Genomic DNA, 27,259 nt, shown 5'->3' on the forward strand with positions numbered 1-27,259 from the left:
TGAGACAGTTCAATAGCAGCAGAAGCAGAATTGGTTTGTTGAACTCTGATGGCAACATCAGAGGAGTGACCTTGACTTACACTTCTCCATTTCTTTTACTTTTTTCTTTTGAGACAGTCTCACTCTGTTGCCCAGGTTGGAGTGCAGTGACACAATTTCAGTTCACTGCAACCTCCGCCTCCCAGGTTCAGACAATTCTCCTGCCTCAGCCAACCTAGTAGCTGGGATTACAGGCATGGGCCCAGCTAATTTTGTATTTTTAGTAGAGACAGGATTTCACCATGTTGGCCAGGCTGGTCTTGAACTCCTGGACTCACGTGATCTGCCTCAGCCTCCCAAGGTGCTGGGATTATAGTCATGAGCTACCACACCCGGCCTCAGCTCTTTTAAGCACTTTTTGCCCAAGTACTTAAATCTTTTTCCACTTAAAATACCCAGAGTGGTTTCTATTTCCTAGTCTGAACCCTAAATGATATGGTTAGTAACTGGAAGGTTCAGAACTCTAAGAACAGATACTAAACAGAAAGTCTTTTCAGAAAGCCCTTTCATTTTAAACTCAAGATAACAATAGGCCAGGCATGGTAGCTCACATTTGTAATCCCAGCACTTTGGGAGGCCTCGGTGGGAGGATTGCTTGAGGCCAGGAGTTTGAGATCAGCCTAGGAAACATAGCGAGGCCCCATCTCCAGCAAAAGAAAGAAAAGAAAGTTTAAAAAAATCAAAATAACATTAAGAAATAACTAGGTGTCAGCCAGGCACGGTGGCTCGCCTCTGTAATCCCCGCGCTTTGGGAGGCTGAGATGGGCAGATCACCTAAGGTCAGGAGTTCAAGGCCAGTCTGGTCAACAGGGTGAAACCCCAGTTCTATTAAAAATACCAAAATAGGCTGGGCGTGGTGGCAGGCGCCTGTAATCCCAGCTACTTGGGAGGCTGAGGCAGGGGAATGGCTTGAACCCGGGGGGCGGAGCTTGCAGTGAGCCGAGATCATGCTGTTGCACTCCAGCTTGGGCAACAAGAGTAAAACTCTACCTCAAAAAAAAAAAAAAAAGAAAGAAAGAAAGAAAAAGAAATAATTAGGTGTTGGGAGGCTGAGGCAGGTAGATCACCTGAGGTCAGGAGTTCAAGACCAGCCTGGCCAACAAGGTAGAACCCCATTTCATTTTTTTTTTTTTTTTTTTTTGAGATGGAGTCTCGCTCTGTCGCCCAGGCTGGAGTGCAGTGGCCGAATATCAGCTCACTGCAAGCTCCACCTCCCGGGTTTATGCCATTCTCCTGCCTCAGCCTCCCGAGTAGCTGGGACTACAGGTGCCTGCCACCTCGCCCGGCTATTTTTTTGTATTTTTTAGTAGAGACGGGGTTTCATCGTGTTAGCCAGGATGGTCTCGATCTCCTGACCTCGTGATCCGCCCGTCTCGGCCTCCCAAAGTGCTGGGATTACAGGCTTGAGCCACTGCGCCCGGCCCCCATTTCTACTAAAAATACAAAAATTAGCCGGGTGTGGTGGCGGGCACCTGTAGTCCCAGCTACTCAGGAGGCTGAGGCAGGAGAATTGCTTGAACCTGGGAGGCAGAGGTTGCAGTGAGCCGAGAATGCGTCACTACACTCCAGCCTGGGTGACAGAGCAAGACTCCGTCTCAAAAAAAAAAAAAAGAAATAATTAGATGTCACTTACTCTGGTTTTTGAACCCTTAACTAGAATCGCTTCAAAGGTATGGGCACAGAGATCTATGACTCCCTCCAGATGCTGTCATGGAAGCAGCACACAAATCAGGCCTGTCCATGATCATGCAGCACTTGATGCTTCTCTTCCTTAAATTATCTGCCTGTCTCTTTTTTTTTTTTTTTTGAGACGGAGTCTCGCTCTGTCACCCAGGCTGGAGTGCAGTGGCGTGATCTCCACTCACTGCAAGCTCCGCCTCCCAGGTTCATGCCATTCTCCTGCCTCAGCCTCCTGAGTAGCTGGGACTACAAGTGCCCGCCACCACACCCGGCTAATTTTTTCTGTTTTTAGTAGAGACGGGGTTTCACCGTGTTAACCAGGATAGTCTCAGTCTCCTGACCTCGTGATCCGCCCGCCTCGGCCTCCCAAAGTGCTGGGATTACAGGCGTGAGCCACCACGCCAGCCGCCTGTCTCTTACACTTAGACTGATGATAATAACATCTTCTGGCAATTTTGCCTTTCTCATTTGGGGCACAGACAGGCCAGGCAGGCTTCCTCTATTTTCTAACAGTGATATCACATAGTAGCAAGCATGCAAACATCTTTTTTTTTTTTTTTGAGATGGAGTCTTGCTCTGTCACCCAGGCTGGAGTGCATAGGCACAATCTCGGCTCACTACAACCTCCAACCCTGGGGTTCAAGCGAATCTCCTGCCTCAGCCTCCCAAGTAGCTGGGATTACAGGCGTGTGCTACCATGCCCGGCTAATTTTTGTATTTTTAGTAGAGACGGGTTTTCACCATGTTGTCCAGGCTGGTCTCAAACTCCTGACCTCAGGTGATCCACCTGCCTCAGCCTCCCAAAGTGCTGGGATTACAGGCGTGAGCCACCGCGCCTGGCCGCAAACAACTTAAAACATAATGAAAGACACAGAAGGGCTAAGGAAGATCCATCCTTTGGTGCTGTGCTCTACAGTCTTGTAGTAACCCTCCACAGGAATGGCTTACAACACACGTGACAGTTTTGCAAATCTGTATGGTCACAGACGTAAGCAACGTTGAAACATGGTAAAAACATAAGCCGCTTAGCCATTTACACAGAACTGACAAAGTTGATTACACCATAAATACCTTAGCACCTTAAGAGTCTCTTTCCACTCCTTCTGAAGACTTTCCCATGTATCGACTTCCACCCATTTGGAATTCTTGGTGGCAAGTTCTGCCATGATGACCCGGTGATACGCAGGAATGAGTCCTTTCTTCTTGTAGGCATCACCAACAGGAGAGATGATGCCTTTGACAACTGTGTATCTTCCTGGATAAAGAGTTAGGTTTCACACTAGGTATAACAAATTCAATTTTATACACGATCAATATTATTTGTTTTGTTTTGTTTGTTGAGACAGAGTCTTGCTCTGTTCCCCAGGCTGCACTGGCGTGATCTCGGCTCACTGCAAACTCTCTGCCTCCTAGGTTGAAGCGATTCTGACTCAGCCTCCCAAGCAGCTGGGATTACAGGCGCATATCACCATGCTGGCTAATGTTTGTATTTTTAGTAGAGACGGGGTTTTTACCATGTTAGCCAAGAGGTCTCCAACTCCTGACCTCAAGTGATCTGCCTGCCTCAGCCTCCCAAAGTGCTGGGACTACAGGCATGGTCACCATGCCTGGCCAATATTGTTTTATAATCACAGATTATCTTTCTTTAGGGATTCCAGCTTATTAGCTGAATGATCAATTAATTGACTGAAATTATGGTAAAATAAACCCGAGTGTACAGTTCTATGATATTAAGTACAAACACGCTGTTGTGCAACCATTGCTCCTATCCATCTCCAGAATTTTCTCATCTTCCCCAACTGGAACTCTGTACCTCACCTCATTCCCCTATACAGTTAAATTTCTATTGATATTGCCAAATTACTTTGTAAAAAGCCTTAATTTGTATTGTCCACCTAGATGTATGCAAAAGCCTATTTCTCAATGTCATAGGCAAATAGTGAGCTTTAGCAGCCATCCATCCATCTACCTATCAGCATATTATATGATCATTTATGTAACAAAAAAATCGAGGCCAGGTGTGGTGGCTCACATCTGTAATCCCAGTGCTTTGGGAGACCGAGGCAGGAGAATCACTTGAGCCCAGGAGCTCAACACCAACATGGGCAAAATAGTGGGACCCAGTTTCTACAAAAAATTTAAAAATTAGCCAGATGTAGTGGCATGCCTGTAGTCATAGCTACTTAGGAGCCTGAGGCAGGCGGCTCACTTGAGCCCGGGAGGTAAAGGCTGTAGTGAGCTGTGATCTTGCCACTGTACTCCAGCCTGCCCAGCCAGGGTGACAGAGTGAGAACCATTTCCAAAAAAAAAAAAAAAAAATCTGTGTTATACACACAAATATTTGCATATAAATTCATACAAAGAAGAGTGGAAGGATATACATTAAACTGTTATGGTTATGTTATGTTACAGTGGCTCATGCCTGTAATTCCAGCACTTTGGGAGGCCGAAGTGGGAGGATCATTTGAGAACAGGAGTTCAAGAGCAGCCTGGTCAACATGGTGAAACCCCATTTCTACTAAAAATACAAAAATAGGCTGGGCATGGTGGTGTGCGCCTGTAATCCCAGTTACTGGGGAGGCTGAGGCAAGAGAATCGCTTGAATCCAGGAAGTGGAGGTTGCAATTAGCCAAGACCGGGCCACTGTACTCCAGCCTGGGCGACAAAGCGAGGCTCTATAGAGTCGAGGTATTGCCACATTGGTCAGGCTGATCTCAAACTCCTAACCTCAGGTAATCTGCCCCCTCTGCTTCTCGAAGTGCTGGGATTACAGGTGTGAGCCACCACGCCCAGCCTATTCATGCATTGTTTTTTTTTTTTTGAGATGGAGTCTCCCCTGTCACCCAGGCTGGAGTACAGTGGCACCATCTTGGCTCACTGCAAGTTCCACCTCCCGGGTTCACACCATTCTCCTGCCTCAGCCTCCCGAGTAGCTGGGACTACAGGCGCCCGCCACCACATCCGGCTAATTTTTTTGTATTTTTAGTAGAGATGGGGTTTCACGGTGTTAGCCAGGATGGTCTCAATCTCCTGACCTTGTGATCTGTCTGCCTCAGCCTCCCAAAGTGCTGGGATTACAGGCATGAGCCACTACACCCAGCCTCATTGTTTATGAAAACTTTTAGCTGGGTGTGGTGGCTCATGCCTGTGATCTCAGCACTTTGGGAGGCCTGAGGTTAGGAGTTTGAGACCAGCCTGACCAACATGGAGAAACCCCATCGCTACTAAAAATACAAAAAATTAGCTGGGTGTGGTGGCACATGCCTGCAATCCCAGTTACTCAGGAGGGTGAGGCAGGAAAATTGCTTGAACCCAGGAGTTGGAGGTTGCAGTGAGCCAAGATTGTGCCATTGTACTCCAGCCTGGGCAACAAGAGTGAAACTTCATCACAAACAAAAGAAAAAGAAAGAAAGAAAAAAGAAAACTTAAAAAGCCGTGTCTGATCCTGGAGGTTTTATGTATGCTAAAGTACAAGCTTTCGCTTTTTGCCTTAAGTAATGGGAAACTCCTGAAGTAGATTAAGCACAGGGATGACAGAATCTAATTCCTTTTTTCTTGGAGGGGTGGTCAGGGTCTTGCTCTGATGTCCAGGCTGGTGGGCAAAGGTGCAATCATGGCTCACGGTAGCCTAGACCTCCCGGGCTCAAGCAGTCCTCCTACTTCAGTCTCCTGAGTAGCTGGGACCACAGGCACATGCCACCATACCTGGCTAATGTTTATAATTTTTTTGTAAAGATGAGGTCTCTCTATGTTTCCCAGGTTGGTCTCAAACTCCTGGCCTCAAGTGATCCTCCCACCTCAGCCTCCCGAAGCACTGCGATTACAGGTGTGAGTCACTGTACCTGGCGTATTTTCTATTCTACAGGTCATAGCCAGATGCTCAATTCTTCCCTCATACTTCACCCTCTTTCTTGGCTAAGAATTCACCGTACAAGGGAGCAGGACAGCATGTTTGTGCCCAGTGGATGAAATGTGTATTCTGAAACAGACCTAGCCATGCTGGTTCTCTAGTCTTTCTATTTTTTTGAGATGATGTCTCACTCTGTCTCCAGGCTGGAGTGCAGTGGCGCGATCTTGGCTCACTGCAACCTCTACCTCCCAGGTTCAAGCAATTCTACTGCCTCAGCCTCCTGAGTAGCTGGGACTACAAGCACAGCTAATTATTGTATTTTTTAGTAGAGACGGGGTTTTACCATGTTGGCTAGGATGGTCTCAATCTCTTGACCTCGTGATCCGCCCGTCTCAGCCTCCCAAAATGCTGGGATTGCAGGTGTGAGCCACCATGCCTGGCTGGTTCTCTAGTCTTAAGTTGTTTTTGGCTACTGCTCCTACCTGTTCCATTCATGTAGTCCTTGGCCAGCTCAAACAACCTGAGGTGCATGTTGGTGATGGGATTGAAGGAACCACAAGCAAGGAGAACCACTTCAGTCTTCTCGGAATTTTCCATGGTAAGAACTTGAAGTTGTTGATCTAAATGGAAAACTGTGACACCTCCCTTGCTGTCTACAAAGGAAAAAGAAAATAAATTCGGTTACACATTTTTTTTTTCTAAGATGAGGTCTTGCTCTGCTACCCTGGCTAGAACATAGTGGTGCAACCACAGCTGACGGCAACCTCAGACTCCTGGGCTCAAGTGATGCTCTCACCTCAGCCTCTAAAGTAGCTGGGAACACAGGCACATACCAAATAGATGGGCTAATTATTTTAAAAACTAATTTTTGTAGAGATGGGGGTCTTGCTATGTTGCCCAGGCTGGTATCAGACTACTAGTCTCAAGCAATCCTTCCACCTCAGTCTCTCAAAGTGCTGGGATTACAAGCATGAGTCACCACGCCCAGCCCAGTTATAGGTCTTTTGATGTCCTTCCATGTTCTCATTCACAATAGATGGACTAAAAGTATTTGGCTTAGGCCGGGCTTGGTGGCTCATGCCTGTAATCCCAGCACTTTGAGAGGCTGAGGTGGGCGGATCACGAGGTCAGGAGATCGAGACCATCCTGGCTAACACAGTGAAACCCCGTCTCTACTGAAAATACAAAAAAATTAGCCAGGCGAGGTGGCGGGCACCTGTAGTCCCAGCTACTCGGGAGGCTGAGGCAGGAGAATGGCGTAAACCCGGGAGGCAGAGCTTGCAGTGAGCTGAGATCCGGCCACTGCACTCCAGCCTGGGCAACAGAGTGAGACTCCTTCTCAAAAAAAAAAAAAAAAAAAAAAGGATTTGGCTTCGGCTGGGCGCAGTGGCTCACACCTGTAATTCCAGCACTTTAGGAGACTGGGGCAGGTGGATCATGAGGTCAAGAGATTGAGACCATCCCGGCCAACATGGTGAAACCCCATCTTTACTAAAAATACAAAAATTAGCTGGGTGTAGTGGCACACGCCTGTAATCCCAGCTACTTGGGAGGCTGAGGCAGGAGAACCACTTGAACCTGGGAGGCGGAGGTTGCAGTGGCCAAGATCGCGCCATTGTACCCCAGCCTGGTGACAGAGCGATACTCCATCTCAAAAAGAAAAAAAAATTTGGCTTCAATCATTATGCTAACTGTAAAAATGCTTCCACATCTCCCTCCCTCCTTTTCAATGTGAAATTTGCAGCTCCCACCATGAAGAGATGGAAGTGACTTCTCCACATTTTTTGACTTGCTTTGGCCAAAAGAATGTGGCACAAGTGATAGTGTGGAGGATGCCAGAACACGTGGGAGCGCAGCAATGCTCCCACTGATAGACATCCAACCCCCGCCCCCATGTGGGGAACACGGCCATCCCCGACCAGCCAACAACTACAGTCCCTCTGCTCAGACACATGAGCAGACCCAAGTGAGGTCAACCAAACCTGGCTCAGATCGTCAAGCCAACAAGCTGACCTAGTCTCAAAAACAAAAATTAGTGTTCATTATCATATGTCACTCAAGTTTTGTGGTTGCACTATTGTGGCCACAGTTAATTAACACAACAATATTATCATCTACCAAATATAGCATTTTTAATCAACATGATAGTAACATCATAATTTTCCACTGAATAGAATTTACAAACCTCTTTTTCATATCAATTATTCCACTGATCCTTCCATAACCCTAATGAAGTGACATAAGGCATCCAATTTTAAATTTTTATTAAAATTTCTTTTTTTTTTTTGAGACGGAGTCTCGCTCTGTTCCCCAGGCTGGAGTGCAGTGGAGTGATCTCAGCTCACTGTAAGCTCTGCCTCCCGGGTTCACACCATTCTCCTGCCTCAGCCTCCAAAGTAGCTGGTACTACAGGTACCCACCACCATGTCTGGCTAATTTTTTGTATTCTAAGAGACGGGGTTGGCGGGGTTTCACCACGTTAGCCAGAATGGTCTCGATCTCCTGACCTTGTGATCCGCCCACCTCGGCTTCCGAAAGTGCTGGGATTACAGGCGTGAGCCACCGTGCCCGGCCTAAAATTTCTTATTCAACTAATTCATATATATAGATCTAGAACATCACAAGGTAAAAAAAGCCAATAATGAAAACCAACAGCCATCAATCATATCCCACTCACCATCCCTTCCATCCAGGTCCCTAAAGCAACCACTTTTAACTTTTTCAGCTATTTCTTCCGGTAGTTTCTACCATAACTCTATATTATGTGCTTATAATGCCATCTCTGAATTTATCCCACTTAAACAGTGCCCATTGACTTTCTTTTATGATCTATAAAGATAAGCTCTCATACCCTTTCACTACCTTCTCCCAAACTGCCCAATACAGTTTATCTCCAGACTATGTTGAAAATCATTTTCTCCCACAACTTCGAAGGCATTGCTTCTAGATTCCAACGTTAATGGCATGAAATCCAAAGCCACTTCTAATTCCGGAGGTTTTGAATATCATTTTTTTTTCCTGCCTCGAAGCCTGTAAGGTCTTCTCTTTGTTCGCAGTGTTCTGAAATTTCACAATGCTGTCCTCTAGTGCAGCTTTGTTTCCATCCGTCATGCTGAGCATGGGGCAGGGCCTTTCCGTCTTGAAACTCGTAACATTCAGGTCTAGCAAATGTCCTTGAATTCTTTTATTGATGATTTTCTGCCTTCCATTTTCTCTGTTCTTTGGAAATGTCTATTATTTATTATTATTATTATTATTTTTGAGACACAGTCTCCCTCTCTCACCCAGGCTGGAGTGCAGTGGCAAGATCTTGGCTCACTGCAACCTCCACCTCCCAAGTTCAAGCAATTCTCCTGCCTCAGCCTCCCAAGTAGCTGGGACTATAGGCATGCACCACCACACCCAGATAATTTTTGAATTTTTAGTAGAGATGGGGTTTTACCACGTTCGCCAAGCTGGTCTCGAACTCCTGGCCTCAAGTGATCCACCTGCCTCAGCCTCCCATGAGCCACCGTGCCTGGCCTGAAAATGTCTATTATTTAAATCTGAAGCATCTAATCATTTTTTCTGTATTTTCCACCTCCTGCCTTCATGCTCTAATTTCCAGATAGCCTCAATTTCATCCTCCAATCTGCCTAGTTTTCATTTGTGCCGTTACACTCTTAATTTCCAAGAGCCCTATCCTCTGAATATTCCTGTTTACGGTATTCTACTCTTTTCCCCGACAGATTATCATCTCTATTTCTCTACCAATATTCATGATATATTTTAAAGTTTCTTCAAAAAGAGCTGATAGGACAGGTTGAGTGGGTAGGTAGGGTTTGTGCACAGTAGCCATCACTGTTCAGTAACCTGTCAGTACTGCAGGTCTTTCTACTTGAATTAGTCAGACTCCAAAAGAATGTATCCTACAATTTCCTGCCTATATAACAGAATAGTTAAGAGCCTATGCTCTGAAATTAGCTGCCTGGCTTCAAATTGCAGCTCCAACTGCATGACCTTGGGCAACCTAACTAACTTAACCTTCCTTTTGTCCCAGGTTTTTTTTCTTTTTTTTTTTGAAACAGAGTCTTGCTGTGTCACCCAGGCTGGAGTGCAGTGGTGCGATCTCAGCTCACTGCACCCTCTGCCTTCTGGGTTCAAGTAATCCTCCCTGCCTCAGCCTCCCAAGTAGCTGGGAAGCTGGGATTACAGGTGAGTGCCACCACACCTGGCTAATTTTTTTTTTTTTTTTTTGAGATGGAGTCTTGCTCTGTCACTCAGGCTGGAGTGCAGTGGTACGATGTCGGCTCACTGCAAGCTCCGCCTCCTGGGTTCATGCCATTCTCCTGCCTCAGCCTCCCAAGTAGCTGGGACCATAGGCGCCCACCACCACGCGCAGTTAATTTTTTGTATTTTTAGTAGAGACAGGGTTTCACTGTGTTAGCCAGGATGGTCTCGATCTCCTGACCTCGTGATCCGCCCGCCTCAGCCTCTCAAAGTGCTAGGATTACAGGTGTGAGCCACTGTGCCTGGCCTAATTTTTGTACTTTTAGTGGAGTCGGGGTTTCACCTCATTAGCCAGGCTGGTCTCAAACTCCTGACCTTAAGTGGTTCATCTGCCTCGGCCTCCCAGAGTGCTGGGATTACAGGCGTGAGCCATCGTGCCCACCTTGTCCCAGTTTTCATCAATCTTAAAAAGGAGAAAATAATACTACCCCCCTCCTGATTGTTGTGAGGATTAAATGAAACAATACAGATCCAGGACATACAACTACATTTGGCAGGCCAGGCACGGTGGCTCACGCCTGTAATCCCAGCGCTTTGGGAGGCTGAGACAGGCGGATCACCAGGTCAGGAGATCGAGAACATCATGGCTAACATGGTGAAACCCCGACTCTACTAAAAATATAAAAAAATTTGCTGGGCATGGTGGCGGGCACCTGTAGTCCCAGCTACTCGGAAGGCTGAGGCAGGAGAATGGCGTGAATCCGGGAGGTGGAGCTTGCAGTGAGCCGAGATCGCACCACTGCACTCCATCCTGGGCAACAGAGTGAGACTCCATCTCAAAAAAAAAAACTACATTTGGCAAATAGCAAATATGCTATGAATATAGCTATTATGAACGTTGCATATTATGCTACTAGAATTGTCTTTTGTTTTTTGATTTTTGAGACAGTATCTCACTCTGTTTCCCAGGCTGGAGTACAGTGGTGCAATCTCAGGTGACTGCAACCTCTATCTCCCAGGATCAAGTGATCCTTCGACCTCAGCCTCCCAAGTAGCTGGGACTACAGGCATGCACTGGCTAATTGTTTTTTGTTTTGTTTTGTTTTTTTGTATTTTTTGTAGGGATGGGGTTTCGCATATTGCCCAGGCTGGTCTCAAACTCCTGGGCTCAGAATCTAGAAGCGAACCTGCCCACATTGGCCTTCCAAAGTGCTGGGTTTACAGGTATGAGCCACTGTGCTCAGCAAGCAAAATTTTTTTTTTTTAATCAAGAAAACATCAATTTCAAATGGTTTAACCTACAATTGCTATTCTATTCAATCTGTTTTTTTCCCAGAGGATTTTCTTCCTGGAACTCTCCTCCTATCTAGATGAAAAATCTCTATTTGTGAAGCTATTATTCTGAAAACTTCTTCATCTCTCTCCTGGGTTAGATCCCCTATATATTTCTCTTTGCTTTCTAATTTTTCTGGAGCATATCCTCAAGCAGTTTCAGATAAAAGGTTGACCTCCCACACACCCTTTATCATGAAACTACTTGAGAATATGCTCCAGTAGGATGCGTGGGAGATCAAATAAGTTTGATAGGTGCATGGGAGATCAAGTAAGTTTGATGATGTCGTTATTCTTCTTTCAATGATTAACGGCTTGAGAGAATTCTTTTCAACTCAATAACTTCAAATTTTTTTTGGCAGGGGGGGACTTAGTTTCACTCTGTCGCCCAGGATGGAGTACAGTGGAAAGATCTTGGCTCACTGCAACCTCCACCTCTGAGGTTTAAGCAATTCTCCTGCCTCAGCCTCCTGAGTAGCTGGGATTATAGATATCCGCCAACATGCCTGGCTGATTTTTGTATTTTTAGTAGACACAGAGTTTCGTTGGCCAGGCTGGTCTTGAACCTCAGACCTCAGATGATCTGCCTGCCTTGGCCTTTTAAAGTGTTGGGATTACAGGCTTAAGGCACTGTGCCCAGCCCAAAAAATTTTTGAAATTATTTTCTTTTAAAATTATAAAGGTGCTTCTTCATTATTTGCTGGCATTCAACATGGCTGTTGAAAGTCTGATGTCATTCTAATCCTTGTTCCTTTATATGTAACCTGCTTTTTCTAGAAGATGTGTAGTATATTATCTTATCCCTAGTACGCTGCAGTGCCCAGTGATGAGGGTATCTTTTTCATTCATTGTAGAGAACCTTTTAATCTCAAACTCAATTCATTTGGTTCTGAATTATTTCCTTGATAAATGCTTCCTACTAGTTTTCAATAAGTTAAAAAAACAAAAACAAAAATTTTGCTATTGTAAAGGTTTCCAAAATAAAAATTTTAAAATAATTTTCTTTTTTTTTTTGAGACTAAGTCTCACTATTGCCCAGGCTGGAGTGCAGTGGTGAAATCTTGGCTCACTACAATTTCCATTTCCTGGGTACAAGTGATTCTCCTGCCTCAGCCTCCTGAGTAGCTAAGATTACATGCGCCTGCCACCATGCTCAGCTAATTTTTGTATTTTTAGTAGAGATGCGGTTTCACCATGTTGGCTAGGCTGGTCTTGAACTCCCGACCTCAGGTGATCGCCTCCCTCAGACTCCCAAAGTGTTGGGATTATAGGCGTGAGCCACACCGCCCGGCCAATAATAAATATTTATAAATAATTTCTTTTTGTTTTGAGATGGAGTCTCCCTCTGTCACCCAGGGTGGAGTGCGGTGGCACGATCTCAGCTCACTGTAGCCTCTGCCTCCCGGGTTAAAGCGATTCTCCTGCCTCAGCCTCCAAAGTAGCTGGGACTACAGGCATGGCCCACTATGCCGGGCCAATTTTCATATTTTTGGTAGAGACAGGGTTTCGCCATGTTGGCCAGGCTGGTCTTGAACTCCTAACCTCAAGCGATCTGACTGCTTCAGCCTCCCAAAGTGCTAGGATTACAGGCATGAGCCACTGTGCCCAGCCAAATACTTATAAATAAATTTTTTTTTTGAGAAAGGATCTTGGTGTGTTGCCCAGACTGGAGTCCAGTGGCATGATCATGGGTCACTGCAGCCTCTGCCTCCTGGGCTCAAGGGATCTTCCCACCTCAGCCTCAAAGTAGCTGGGACCACAGGCACATGCCACTGCGGCTCACGTCTCAAAGTGCTGGGTCTCACTGTTGTCAAGGTGGGTCTCAGATTCCTGGCTTCCTGCCTCGGCTTCCCAAAGGGCTGGGATTACAGGCATGAGCCACTGTGCTTGGCCTTCAAAATAAATATTCTTGGCCAGGTGTGGTTGCTCACACCTGTAATCCCAGCACTTTGAGATGTCAAGGCAGGGAGATCACTTGAGGCCAGGAGTTCAAGACCAGCTTGGCCAACATGGTGAAACCCCATCTCTACCAAAAATAGAAAACATAGCGAGTGTGGTGGCACACACATGTAATCCCAGGTACTCGGGAGGCTGAGGCAGGAGAATCACTTGAACCTGGTAGGCAAGGGTTGCAGTGAGCTGAGACTGAACCACTGCACTCCAGGCTGGAGTGAGACTCTATCTCAGAAACAATAATATAAATATTAAAAAGTAATAAATATTCCTATATATCCAAAGTATGTCTTAAAAATAATCATTCTGAGATCTTTTTTTTTTTTTTTTTTGAGATGGAGTCTCACTTTGTCGCCAAGCTGGAGTGCAGTGGTACCATTTCAGCTCACTGCAACCTCCGCCTCCTGGGTTCAAGCGATTCTCCTGCCTCAGCCTCCTGAATAGCTAGGACTACAGGTGCACACCACCACGCCCAGCTAATGTTTGCAGTTTTAGTAGAGACAGGGTTTCACCATGTTTGCCAGGATGGTCTTGATCTCTTGACCTCGGGATCCGCCTGCCTCGGCCTCCCAAAGTGCTGGAATTACAGGCATGAGCCACGGTGCCCGGCTCTGAGATCTTACAAATATAATTCCAGGGACATAATCTTGCTCAAAGTATTTTCAAAACTTTTGGGGAATTATTTTGTAGAGCTCGAAGTTTTTTTTTTTTTTTTTTTGAGACAGAGTCTCACTTTGTCACCCAGGCTGGAGTACAGTGGAACAATCTCAGCTCACTGCAACCTCCGCCTCCCCAGCTCAAGTGATTCTCCTGCCTCAGCCTCCCGAGTAGCTGGGACTACAGGTGCGTGTCAGCATGCCTGGCCAATTTTTTTTCTATTTTTAGTAGAAATGGAGTTTCACCGTGTTAGCCCAGGATGGTCTTGATCTCTTGATCTCGTGATCCACCTGCCTCGGCCTCCCAAAGTGCTGGAATTACAGGCATGAGCCACTGCACACGGCTGCTTGAAGCATTTTTAAAATTAACATAGAAATAAAGCAAATGACAACAAACACATCAGCAGTTATATGCTACTTTTTAGTTTATAAAAATAACAGAATACTTTCATTTTTTCTTTTTGAGACAGGGTCTTGTTCTGTCACCCAGGCTGGGAAAGCTGGGAGGTTTAGCTTGAACATGGCTAACTGCAACCACGATCTCCTGGGCTCAAGGATCCTCCTTTCTCAGCTTCTCGTGTAGCTGGGACTTCAGGCACACATCACCACACCCAGCTAATCTTTCTATTTTTGGGTAGAGAAGGAGTCTCATTTTGTTGCCCAGGCTTTGCTTCCCACTTTGGGAAGTGGAGGTGGGAGGATTGCTTGAGCCCAGGAGTTCAAGACCCAGGGCTCAAGTGATCCTCCCACCTCTGCTTCTCAAAGTGCTAGGATTACAGGTGTGAACCACCACGCCTGGCTTTATAAAAATACTTTCGGCCAGGTGTGGTAGCTCACACCTGTAATCCCTGCACTTTGGGAGGCCTAGGGAGGTGGATCACTTGAGGCTAGGAGTTTGAGACCAGCCTGGCCAACATGGTGAGATCCCGTCCCTACCAAAAGTATAAAAATTAGTCAGGTGCGGGCCGGGCGCGGTGGCTCAAGCCTGTAATCCCAGCACTTTGGGAGGCCGAGACGGGCAGATCACGAGGTCAGGAGATCGAGACCATCCTGGTTAACATGGTGAAACCCCGTCTCTACTAAAAAATACAAAAAACTAGCTGGGCGCGGTGGCGGGCACCTGTAGTCCCGGCTACTCGGGAGGCTGAGGCAGGAGAATGGCGTAAACCAGAGAGGCGGAGCTTGCAGTGAGCTGAGATCCGGCCACTGCACTCCAGCCTGGGCGACAGAGCGAGAATCCATCTCAAAAAAAAAAAAAAAAAAAAATTAGCCAGGTGTGGTGGCTGGCGCCTGTTATCCCAGCTACTTGGGAGGCTGAGGCATGAGAATTGCTTGAATCCAGGAGGTGGAGGTTGCAGTGAGCTGAGATCACGCCTCAGCACTCCAGCCTGTGTGACAGGTTGAGACTCTGTCTCAAAAAAAAAAAAAAAAAAAAAGCTGGGCGTGGTGGCTCATATGTAATCCCAGCACTTTGGGAGGCTGAGGCAGGCCAATCACGAGGTCAGGAGATCGAGATCATCCTGGTTAACACGGTGAAACCCCATCTCTACCAAAAAGTACAAAAAATTAGCCAGGCGTGGTAGCAGGCACCTGTAGTCCCAGCTACTTGGGAGGCTGAGGCATGAGAATTGTTTGAATCCCGGAGGTGGAGGCTGCAGTAAGCCAAGATCACGCCTCAGCACTCCAGCCTCTGTCTCAAAAAAAAATAAAAATAAAAAAGGCTGGTGGCGGTGGCTCATGTGTAATCCCAGCACTTTGGGAGGCAGAGGCAGGCTGATCATGAGGTCAGGAGATTGAGACCATCCTGGTTAACACGGTGAAACCCCGTCTCTACCAAAAAGTACAAAAAATTAGCCGGGCGTGGTGGCAGGTACCTGTAGTCCCAGCTACTTGGGAGGCTGAGGCAGGGGAATGGCGTGAACCTGGGAGGCAGAGCTTGCAGTGAGCTGAGATCGGGCCACTGCACTCTAGCCTGGGCAACAGAGAAAGACTCTGTCTCAAAAAAAAAAAAAAAAAATTCATACACATTGTCATTTCTCACAAAAAAAATTAGGTCAAAAGCATTTAGCATGTTCCAAATTATAGTCTATAGTTATTTAGTTTTTCCAGTTAATCTTCGACCTTTGGATATTTAGGTTTTTCTACTTTTTCACTATTACAAACATCTCAAAAAAGAAAAAATGGAGGCCGGGCACGGTGGCTCAAGCCTGTAATCCCAGCACTTTGGGAGGCCGAGACGGGCGGATCACGAGGTCAGGAGATCGAGGCCATCCTGGCTAACACAATGAAACCCCGTCTCCACTAAAAATACAAAAAAATTAGCCGGGCGTGGTGGCGGCGCCTGTAGTCCCAGCTACTCGGGAGGCTGAGGCAGGAGAATGGCGGGAACCCGGGAGGCGGAGCTTGCAGTGAGCCGAGATCGCGCCACTGCACTCCAGCCTGGGCGACAGAGCGAGACTCCGCCTCAAAAAAAAAAAAAAAAGAAAAGAAAAAAGAAAAAATGGGGACCAGACAGCTCACACCTGTAATCCCAGCACTTTGGGAGGCCGGGGTGGGTGGATGACGAGGTCAGAAGCTAGAGACCAGTCTGGCCAACATGGTGAAATCCCGTCTTTACTAAAAAATACAAAAATTAGCTGGGTGTGGTGGTGTGCGCCTGTAATCCCAGGTACTCGGGAGGCTGAGGCAGGAGAATCGTTTGAACCTGGGAGGTGGAGGTTGCAGTGAGCCTAGATCGCACCACTGCACTCCAGCCTGGGGGACACAGCAAGACTCCATCTTGGAAAAAAGAAAAAAAGAAAGAGTGGGTTAAAAATAAATCTGGAGGCCGGGCGCGGTGGCTCAAGCCTGTAATCCCAGCACTTTGGGAGGCCGAGGCGGGCGGATCACGAGGTCAGGAGATCGAGACCATCCTGGCTAACACAGTGAAACCCCGTCTCTACTAAAAATACAAAAAAAAAACTAGCCGGGCGCGGTGGCGGGCGCCTGTAGTCCCAGCTACTCGGGAGGCTGAGGCAGGAGAATGGCGTAAACCCGGGAGGCGGAGCTTGCAGTGAGCTGAGATCCGGCCACTGCACTCCAGCCTGGGTGACAGAGCAAGACTCCGTCTCAAAAAAAAAATAAATAAATAAAAATAAATAAATGAAAATAAATCTGGAAATTAAGGCTATGCAATGCCTCACTGTGTACATCTAAGACTTGGCAATACTCAAAACATCTGTGTCAAGACTGTTCATTTGTAGCCTAATAGTAGTCAGACATAACTGCGAGGCTGACCAGCTTTCTTTTGTTCAGATTTGATGCTCTCAGTGGACAAAGCTAGTGAATGGCACATCAGGGCAAGAATTTAGGTTTCCGGACTCTTTTTTTTTTTTTTTTTTTTTTTTGAGACGGAGTCTCACTGTGTCGCCCAGGCTGGAGTGCAGTGGCCGGATCTCAGCTCACTGCAAGCTCCGCCTCCCGGGTTCACGCCATTCTCCTGCCTCAGCCTCCCGAGTAGCTGGGACTACAGGCGCCCACCGCCTCGCCCGGCTAGTTTTTTGTATTTTTTAGTAGAGACGGGGTTTCACCAGGTTAGCCAGGATGGTCTCGATCTCCTGACCTCGTGATCCGCCCGTCTCGGCCTCCCAAAGTGCTGGGATTACAGGCTTGAGCCACCGCGCCCGGCCAAGTTTCCGGACTCTTTTTTTTTTTTTTTTTTTTTTTTTTTTGAGACGGAGTCTCACGCTGTTGCCCAGGCTGGAGTGCAGTGGCGCGATCTCGGCTCACTGCAAGCTCCGCCTCCCGGGTTCCCGCCATTCTCCTGCCTCAGCCTCCTGAGTAGCTGGGACTACAGGCGCCCGCCACCGCGCCCGGCTAATTTTTTGTATTTTTAGTAGAGACGGGGTTTCACTGTGGTCTCGATCTCCTGACCTTGTGATCCGCCCGTCTCGGCCTCCCAAAGTGCTGGGATTACAGGCTTGAGCCACCGCGCCCGGCCTATTTCCGGACTCTTAAGCTCTCTCCCCAAGAAGAAAAGTGGGAGATAAACTAGAACAGTGTAGATTGGAACTGAGCCCTATCATAGCTAAGGAGTTTAAAAATATCAACTTTAACCCCTTGGACAATGGGAAGCTTTGAAGGTTTCTGAGGAAAGGAGTGACAACAGGGTTCTCAAAATAATATGACATGGGTGTTAAAAACGCTTATTTGGGCCGGGCGCAGTGGCTTACGCCTGTAATCCCAGCACTTTGGAGGCCGAGGCGGGTGGATCACGAGGTCAGGAGATTGAGACCATCCTGGCTAACACAGTGAAACCCCGTCTCTACTAAAAATACAAAAAAATTAGCCGGGCGAGGTGGTGGGCGCCTATAGTCCCAGCTACTCGGCAGGCTGAGGCAGGAGAATGGCGTGAACCCGGGAGGCGGAGCTTGCAGTGAGCCAAGATTGTGCCACTGTACTCCAGCCTGGGCAACAGAGCGAGATTCCGTCTCAAAATAAATAAATAAATAAATAAATAAATAAATAAATAAATAAATAAATAAATAAAAAAAAATAACCCTTATTTGGTTGTGTGATCTTGATTTGATCTCTTAACTCTGTCTTTAGGTTCTTCATGGATAAAATGGAGATAACGAGAAGGCCAATCTCAGTTACTTTGAGGATTAATTCTGAGGATAACACATAGCAAGGGGCTTAGCATATTGCCTGGCACAGTGTTAAAATGAATGGTAGCTGTTATTTTTGAGGAAAGTGGTGTTACTGATGATAGTGATGATACACTATTCATTGGACGGGGTGAAACAAGATAGGAGAGGCAGCCACAAATAGTCAGTGGAAATGGAAGTAAGAAATATACTTGAGGTCCAGGCGCAGTAGGTCATGCCTGTAATCCCAGCATTTTGGGAGGGCGAGGCGGGTGGATCACGTGAGGTTGGGAGTTCAAGACCAGCCTGACCAACACGGAGAAACCTTGTCTCTATTAAAAATACAAAATTAGCCAGGCATAGTGGCGCAGGCCTGTAATCCCAGCTACTTGGGAGGCTGAGGCAGGAGAATCGCTTGAACCCAGGAGGTGGAGGTTGCGGTGAGCCAAGATCACGCCATTGCACTCCAGCCTGGGCAACAAGAACGAAACTCTGTCTCAAAAAAAAAAAAAAAAAAAAAAAAGAATTATACTGGGGCCTTCTCGAAAGAAGGCAGAGTGGTGGGATCACAGGGACACTGCTAACTGTTCTTAGGGAATAAAGAAGGTTCAGTAGTGGTCAGTAGGGCATTAGAAAAAAACGAGTTCATCACTTAGAATGATTTAACTGTCTTGCCTTTCAGTTATCATCCCAAGTATGATACCAGGATTCACTTGGGGCTTGGACCCATACCTTTTATCCCTACCCCAGGCCCCCAATTTCCATAAAAACTACCTGTGGTATTATGGGATGGGGTGATGAATGTGACATGCCCATAGTACCCTGAGGCCTACAGAGAAATCAGAGTATCCACCAGCCACTGAGCATGCTCTCAAAGACTGGTGGAAGGGCTGGGTTCAGCTGGCATCTAACAGACAGCTGGCGTCAGACATCCCCGGCCATCTCAGGTTTCAGGTACTATTCCCAAGAGAGAGATGGAAGAAGGGTAAGGCTGAGTTCAAGAGGTGTGGATCCTCAAGGGAGCTGCTGCAGTTCTGAAACAGACTACAGGGAAGGAAGGAACAAAGAGTTTCAGCTGTATCCTTGGGGATGAGCTCAGGTTTCCATGTGATGTCCAAGGGATGCAGAGGGGCTGGGGAAGCTGATCTCTCAGCATAAAGGAAGCTGTCTTTCTCCCTTCTTACATCTATAACTTGTCTCAAATATCCAGCTCAGTTCCATTAACTGTTAACACAGCCAACTTGAGCTCAGACAAGACTCTAAATCTTCAGAGCCACAGAAGAGTTAAGGTTACAGTGAGCGCCTATTGCTGCCAAAGGTGGGTTTTAAAGAACTAGGATCTGTCCCTTTCCTGAAGAGTACTTCCTTCATATCCTTGCTGGGCACATGCGCATAGGGGGGTTGTGGCTGGTTGATGAATGGGTGCAATAGTTTGGGAACTCTAACAGGACTGCCCTGGGTCCTCCTTGTCTTGCTCCAGGTGCTCTGGGCCCAGTGTCACCATGATTCACTTTTGTTTGGCCCACACAGCCTATCGCTTGCACTGCTGGCTGCCGAGAACTCACCAGCCCAGGCTGTAAGTGTCCCTCCCCAGCTCACTGTGACAATAAGGAGTTCATTTCTTTCTGTGGCAGTCTTGAAGCTTAACATTTACTTTTAATTTTAAAATTATTAATCTTGGGCTGGGTACGGTGGCATGTGGCTGTAGTCCCAGCTACTCGGGAGGCTGAGATTGAGCCACTGTGCTTTGGCCTGGGTAGTTAGTGATCTTTATTATTATTATTATTTTTTTTTTTTTTGGGTAGAGATGGGGTCTCGCTGTGTTGTCCAGGGGGGTGTTGAACTCCTGGCCTCAAGTGATCCTCCCACCTTGGCCTCCCACGGTGCTGGGATTAGAGGCATGAGCCACCACACCTGGCCAAAATCACTGATCTTCACTTTTTTTTTTTTTTGAGACGGAGTCTGGCTCTGTCGCCCAGGCTGGAGTGCAGTGGCTGGATCTCAGCTCACTGCAAGCTCCGCCTCCCGGGTTTACGCCATTCTCCTGCCTCAGCCTCCCGAGTAGCTGGGACTACAGGCGCCCACCACCTCGCCCGGCTAGTTTTTTTGTATTTTTTAGTAGAGACGGGGTTTCACCATGTTAGCCAGGATGGTCTCGATCTCCTGACCTCGTGATCCGCCCGTCTCGGCCTCCCAAAGTGCTGGGATTACAGGCTTGAGCCACTGCGCCCGGCCTGATCTTTACATTTTAAAAACACTGGGGTGTAAATATTAACATAACATTAAGCCAGGTTCTTTTTTTATTTTTATTTTTTAGAGATAGGGTACAGCTCTGTTGCCTAGGCTGCAGTACGGTGGCACAATCATTGCTCACCACAGCCTTGAAATCCCAGGCTCAAGAGATCCTCCCACCTCAGCCTACCAAGTAGCTAGTACTTCAAGTACATGCCATTACTCCTGGCTAAAAAGTCAGTTTTTTAAAAAATCAACTTTTCAAAAACAATAGTAATTCTGTTTGGCTCTCCCCGTCACATATTTCAGGATGCTCAGTATTAAACCTGTGTTGGCTAATAGTTAAATGTGGCTGACCTCACCACCTCTCAGGATTTACATCTCTAAAAGGATGCTATTCCTTTCAAAAACAGTAACTTCAAGCATGTAGCTATGTTCTTGTTCCAACAGTGCTGCCATTAAATATTCTTGGGGGTATATTTTGAAATTGCATATTCTTTTGAGTACCTTCATTGGGGATAAATCTGTCTTTGGAGGGTATATTTGATTTCTGTGAATGCCCTAAAGTTATTCAGTGCTAAACCCAATTAATAAAATAATCAATGTGAATTTAATAGTTTACAGTGAAGAAGGGAGTTAGAATGATTAGTTAATGGGAAGATTTTCTTTCTTTTTTTGGGGGGGTTGGGGTACTGTCCCACAAACTGGAGTGCGGCAACATGTGATCTGGGCTCACTGTAACCTCCACCTCCCAGGTTCAAGCCATTCTCCTGCCTCAGCCTCCTGAGTAGCTGGGATTACAGGTGCGCACCACCACGCCTGGCTAATTTTTGTAGTTTTAGTAGAGACGGGGTTTCACCATGTTGGTCAGGCTGGTCTCGAACTCCTGACCTCATGATCTGCCTACTTTGGCCTCCCAAAGTGCTGGGATTACAGGCGTGAGTCACTGCACCCGGCCTCTTTTTTTTTTTTTTTTTTTTGAGATGGAGTTTTGCTCTTGTCCCCAGGCTGGAGTGCAATGGCATGATCTCAGGTCATTGCAAACTCCGCCTCCCGGGTTCAAGCGATTCTTCTGCCTTAGCCTCCTGAGTAGCTGGGATTACAGACACCCACCACCACGCCCAGCTAATTTTTGTATTTTTAGTAGAGATGGGGTTTTTACTATGTTGGCCAGGCTAGTCTCAAACTCCCGACCTCAGGTGATCCACCTGCCTCGGCCTCCCAAAGTGCTGGGATTACAGGCTTAAGCCACTGTGCCTGACCAAGATTTTCTTATATGCCATGGAAACTACGTACATGTAATCTCAAAAGAATTTCAAAAATGTTTTGAGCAGTAACAATTTTCATCTGGTTGTACAAATTGTGGTAGGTAGATAACTGTCAGTTAACAGTCTGTTTTCTCATTTAAAAAATGGAAAACCATAGTCCTATGTCATAGGATTTTGTGCATATTAAATTAGGTAATGCATGTAAAATGTTTGACACATTTGTCTACCAGTTATGAATATTGATAACTTAGTATTACTTGCAGGTTGTTTTACATTAATTTTCAGTCATGATAAAGGAACCAAGGTTCTAAAGATTCCTTAAAGATCAGTATCAACAGGCTGGGAGCAGTGGCTCACGCCTGTAATCCCAGTACTTTGGGAGACTGAGGCCCCATCTCTACTAAAAATACAAAAATTAGTCGGGCGTGGTGGTATGCTTCTGTGGTCCCAGATACTCAGAGGCTGAGGCAGGAGAACTGCTTGAACCTGGGAGGCAGAGGTTGCCGTGAGCCAAGATCACACCATTGTATTCCAGTCTGGGTGACAGAGCAAGACTCCATCTCAAAAAAACAAAACAAAACAAAACAAGACAAAACAAAACATCAGTATCAACAAAGCCTGCTACATAATAGGAGATCAATAAGTAGTAACTATTATTAATATTCTTATTGAAGTATTATTAGAATTTTATTAGAATGCAATGGATCTCAATTCATCTTCATTATGTTTAAAACTTTATCTCTGTAGTTAAATGTAACATTAACACCAAACAGAACCTGAATTTGGTTTCTGGAAGCTATTTCATCACTCAACGAGTAATGTAAAATGTAACTCACTGTGTCCCACGCAGCCGGGTGACAGCGTTCTCAGTTGGAATTACCACCCTGGTTCTCCAGTTCTATGTTCTGCTAAGGTAGGTTCTTATACTTGGCAGCTCAACACGCATTTCTCACCTGTGGACACCGCTTGGGTGCTCTCTGGGATTTCTGCTACGTGTTTAATTGCAGCCTGCCCCATTTTTTCTGCCCCTGTTATCAAGGGCAATCACCGACTTCACTTTGAAAAGCCAAAAATCTCAATACAGTGAAGATAGCTGTGGGTAAACTGAGTTTAACTTTTAATCCACACTTACTTCTTCTGGTATAGAAAGCCATTAAATAGGAGACAATGAGGGGACCAATGTCTCAACTTACGGATTCCCTGGAGACCAGTCCCAACAGTCTAGCGTTAGCTAATGTCTGCAGGGCTGAGGGTGACAGGCACGCCCAACCTGATTATTACTTAATATGTTCTTTCAGATTCTGTCTTGGAAATTATTATTAGTGGAAACAGTCAATTAATAACTTTAATTCTAAAAAAATCTGAAAACTGAGAATGTACTTAAGTGAGGGGGAGGGACAAGAAGCTGCAATACTCCTTGTAATTAGCCAAATTCAAACTCACCAGCTTCTATTACAGGAAGTCCGTGTAAAGTAAGTCATTTTTTCTTACTACAGGTCAGAATTCCCATGAAATAGTTTTTCACCAAAATCGCAAATTAACATGAATTTTAAAAATGGTAAACAAGGGCCGGGTGCAGTGGCTCACACCAGTAATCCCAACACTTTGGGAAGCCGAGGCAGGTGGATCACGAGGTCAGTAGTTTGAGACCAGCCTGGCCAACACGGTGAAGCCCTGTCTCGCATGGTGGCGCATGCCTGTAATCCCAGCGACTCAGGAGGCTGAGGCAGGGGAATTGCTTGAACCCAGGAGGCGGAGGTTGCAATGAGCCGAGATCCCACCATTGAACCCCAGCCTGGGCAACAAGAGTGAAACTCCATCTCAAAAAAAAAAAAAAAAAAAAAGGGCCGGGCACACGCAGTGGCTCACGCCTGTAATCCCAGCACTCCGGGAGGCCGAGGCGGGTGGATCATGAGGTCAGGAGATCGAGACCATCCTGACTAACATGGTGAAACCCCATCTCTACTAAAAAATACAAAAAAATTAGCTGGGTGTGGTGGTGGGCACCTGTAGTCCCAGCTACTCGGGAGGCTGAGGCAGGAGAATGGCGTGAACCTGGGAGGCAGAGCTTGCAGTGAGCCAAGATCACGCCACTGCACTCCAGCCTGGGTGACAGAGCGAGACTCCGTATCAAAAAAGAAAACAAAAGAAGAAGGCCGGGCGCAGCAGCTCACGCCTGTAATCCTAGCACTTTGGGAGGCCGAGGCGGGTGGATCATAAGGTCAGGAGTTCGAGACCAGCCTGACCAACATGGTGAAACCCCGTCTCAACTAAAAATACAAAAATTATCCAGGTGTGGTGGCATGTGCCTATAAACCTACATACTCAGGAGGCTGAGGCAGGAGAATCGCTTGAACCTGGGAGGTGGAGGTTGCAGTGAGCCAAGATCACACCATTACATTCCAGCCCGAGTGACAGAGTGAGACTCTGTCTTAAAAAAAAAAAAAAAAAAAGGTAAACAAGGCCAGGATCAGTGGCTCATGCCTGTAGTCCGAGCACTTGGGAGGCCGAGGAGGGCGGATCACCTGAGATTAGGAGTTCGAGACCAGCTTGGACAGCACGGTGAAACCCCATCCTTACTAAAAATACAAAATATTAGTCAGGTATGGTGGCACACGCCTGTAATCCCAGCTACTCAGGAAGCTGAGGCATGAGAATCATTTGAACCCAGGAGGTGGAGGTTGAAGTGAGCTGAGGTCTTGGAACTGCACTCCAGTTTGAGTGACAGAACAAGACTCTGTCTCAAAAAGAAAAAAAAAGTAAACCAATCATTTGAGGTCAGGGGTTCGAGATCAGCATGGCCAACATGATGAAACCCCATCTCTACTAAAAATACAAAAGTTAGCCAGGTGTGGTGGCATGTGCCTGTAATCCCCGCTACTGGTAAGGCAGAGGCACAAGAATTGCCTGAACCTGGGAAGCAGAGGTTGCAGTGAGCAGAGATCGCAGCACTGCACTCCAGCCTTGGTGACAGAGTAAAATTCTGTCTCAAAACAAAACAAAACAAACAAAAAAGAAAAAAAGAAAAGAAAGAAACATGGTAAACATTATTTATTTACCAATGATGACATTAATAACTCTTACTATTATTTATGGACTATTTTGTAGTATTCATTTACAGTCACAGTAAAGGAATCAAGGTTCTCAAGAGAAGTGAGTTGCCTACAGCCAAGATGAACCCAGTGCCAGAATAAGAATTAGAGTTCAAGGATTAGTGCCTTCTGGTGTTATGCTTATACCACAGATTTCCTGTAATAAGTAATAAATTAATGTATCACCTCGTGTATTGACTTTTAGGCCCAGATCCTCCCGATATTGCAGCCAACCTCTCCTGTACAACCTAGTTGGTAATATCATCTTTACCTTCTTCACAATTGGTAAGTGTGCAGTTATCTGTCAAGCATTTATTAGGTATCTACTACAAATAGTAGCCAGACACTGCTAGAACAAAAATTGGTAGGACAAAGTTCTCTGCTCTTCAGGAATTCACGCACTAAAATTTAAAAAACAACTCACATCTAAAATTCAGGTGAAGGGAATCTTCAAAAACTTCCTAAATATCTCTTTTAGTTGTTCTTTTTTTTTTTTTTTTTTGAGGCAGAGTTTCACTCTTGTTGCCTAGGCTGGAGTGCAATGATACAATCTCGGCTCACTGCACCCTCTGCCTCCCGGGTTCAAATGATTCTCCTGCCTCAGCCTCCCGGGTAGCTGGGATTACAGGCATGCGCCACCACGCCCAGCTAATTTTGTATTTTTAGTAGAGATGGGGTTTCTTTTTCTTTTCTTTGAGACAAGGTCTCACTCTTGTCCCCCAAGCTCGGCTCACTACAACCTCTGCCTCCCAGGTTCAAGCGATTCTTGTGCCTTAGCTTCCTGAGTAGCTGGGATTCTGGGATTACAAGTATGTGCCACCACACGTAGCTAATACTTTGTATTTTTAGTAGAGATGGGGTTTCACCATGTTGTCCAACATGGTGTCCACTCCTGACCTCTGGCAATCCGCCTGCCTCAGCCTCCCAAAGTGCTGGGATTATAGGCGTGAGCCACCGCGCCCAGCCTAGAGATGTGGTTTCACCATGTTGGTCAGGCTGGTCTCAAAGTCCCGACCTCAGGTGATCTGCCTGCCTCGGCCTCCCAAAGTGCTGGGATTACAGGTGTGAGCCACTGTGCCTGGCCTCTCTTTTAGTTGTCCTATAATTTGAGTACGTAACCAAATTAAGTTAAATACAAATTCCTTTTATTTATTTTTTTTGAGACGGAATCTTGCTCTGTCACCAGGCCAGAGTGCAGTGGCATGATCTTGGCTCACTGCAACCTCCACCTCCTGGGTTCAAGCGATTCTCTTGCCTCGGCCTCCCGAGTAGCTGGGATTACAGGCACACGCCACCACATCAACCTAATTTTTGTATTTTTGGTAGAGATAGGGTGCCACCATGTTAGCCAAGATGGTCTCGATCTCCTGACCTCATGATCCGCCTGCCTTGGCCTCCCAAAGTGCTGGAACTACAGGCATGAGCTACCACGCCCGGCCCAAATTCCTTCTGTTATAAAATTATTTAGTGTTATAATATTAAAGTATCAGGTTTTTCATTCAATAAATAGTTACTGATCAAGAGATGATTCTGGGTAGAAAAACAAGGACAATGGCAACTTGAAGTCAAAAAGTGATATAGGGCTGGGTCCAGTGTCTCTTTCCTGTAACCCCACCACTCTGAGGCTGAAGTGGGAGGATTGCGTGAAGTCAGGAGTTCAAGACCAGCCTGGGCAATATGGTGAGACATCATCTCTACAAAAAAATAGAAAAAGTTAGCTGGGCATGGTGTCATGCACCTGTAGTCCCAGCTACTTGGGAGGCTGAAGTCAGAGGGTCACTAAAGCCCGGGAGATGGAGGTTACAGTGAGTCATGTCATTGCACTCCAGCCTGGGTGACAGAGGGAGGCCCTATCTCCAAAAAAAGGACATGGAGTTGGTCTCTATTCTCAACATTCTGAAAAGTGGAGAAGTTTAAGAATATTTTAGCTAATCTATCTTAATCATATTTTCCTTTGAATGTGCTTTTAAGTGTGATGTATGGGCTGGGCGTGGTGGCTCACGCCTGTAATCCCATCACTTTGGGAGGCCGAGGCGGGTGGATCACCTGAGGTCAGGAGTTCGAGACCAGCCTGGGCAACATGGCGAAATCCCTTCTCTACTAAAAATATAAAAATTAGCCAGGCATGGTGGCGCATGCCTGTAGTCCCAGCTACGAGGGGGGCTGAGGCAGGACGATAGCTTAAACCTGGGAGACGGGGTTGCAGTGAGCTAAGACTGCACTCCAGCCTGAGCTACAGTGCAAGACTCTGTCTCAAAAAAAAAAAAAAAAGAGTGATGTATGATTTCAGCAAAAACTATGTCTGAATTTTTTAAAATGAAAA

At 46.4% G+C, this 27,259-nt stretch overlaps 1 protein-coding gene and 1 non-coding gene across 24 annotated transcripts in view; both read right to left on the bottom strand.

Annotated features, from left to right (window-relative positions):
- NMNAT1 (nicotinamide nucleotide adenylyltransferase 1) overlaps positions 1-27,259 on the bottom strand; it is a 46,798-nt gene that overhangs the window by 7,073 nt on the left and 12,466 nt on the right. For 19 of the 23 annotated variants that reach the window (XM_077975127.1, XM_077975129.1, XM_028840044.2 and 16 more), the window contains exons 3-4: positions 6,052-6,222; positions 2,791-2,974 (exon numbers count right to left, since the gene is read on the bottom strand). In XM_077975127.1, coding sequence (XP_077831253.1) covers positions 2,791-2,974; positions 6,052-6,166 — 299 coding nt within the window. In that variant the 5' untranslated portion in view covers positions 6,167-6,222. Of the gene's footprint in view, positions 1-2,790; positions 2,975-6,051; positions 6,786-27,259 lie in introns of all 23 variants that reach the window. The other 4 variants (XM_077975165.1, XM_077975156.1, XM_077975151.1 and 1 more) reach the window with 2 other exon arrangements.
- Positions 11,260-11,317, bottom strand: MIR5697 (microRNA mir-5697). The gene has a single exon (NR_128400.1). It is a non-coding gene; the product is annotated as a microRNA mir-5697 (primary transcript).

Source organism: Macaca mulatta, chromosome 1 (assembly GCF_049350105.2).
Source record: "Macaca mulatta isolate MMU2019108-1 chromosome 1, T2T-MMU8v2.0, whole genome shotgun sequence".
Taxonomy (NCBI): domain Eukaryota; kingdom Metazoa; phylum Chordata; class Mammalia; order Primates; family Cercopithecidae; genus Macaca; species Macaca mulatta.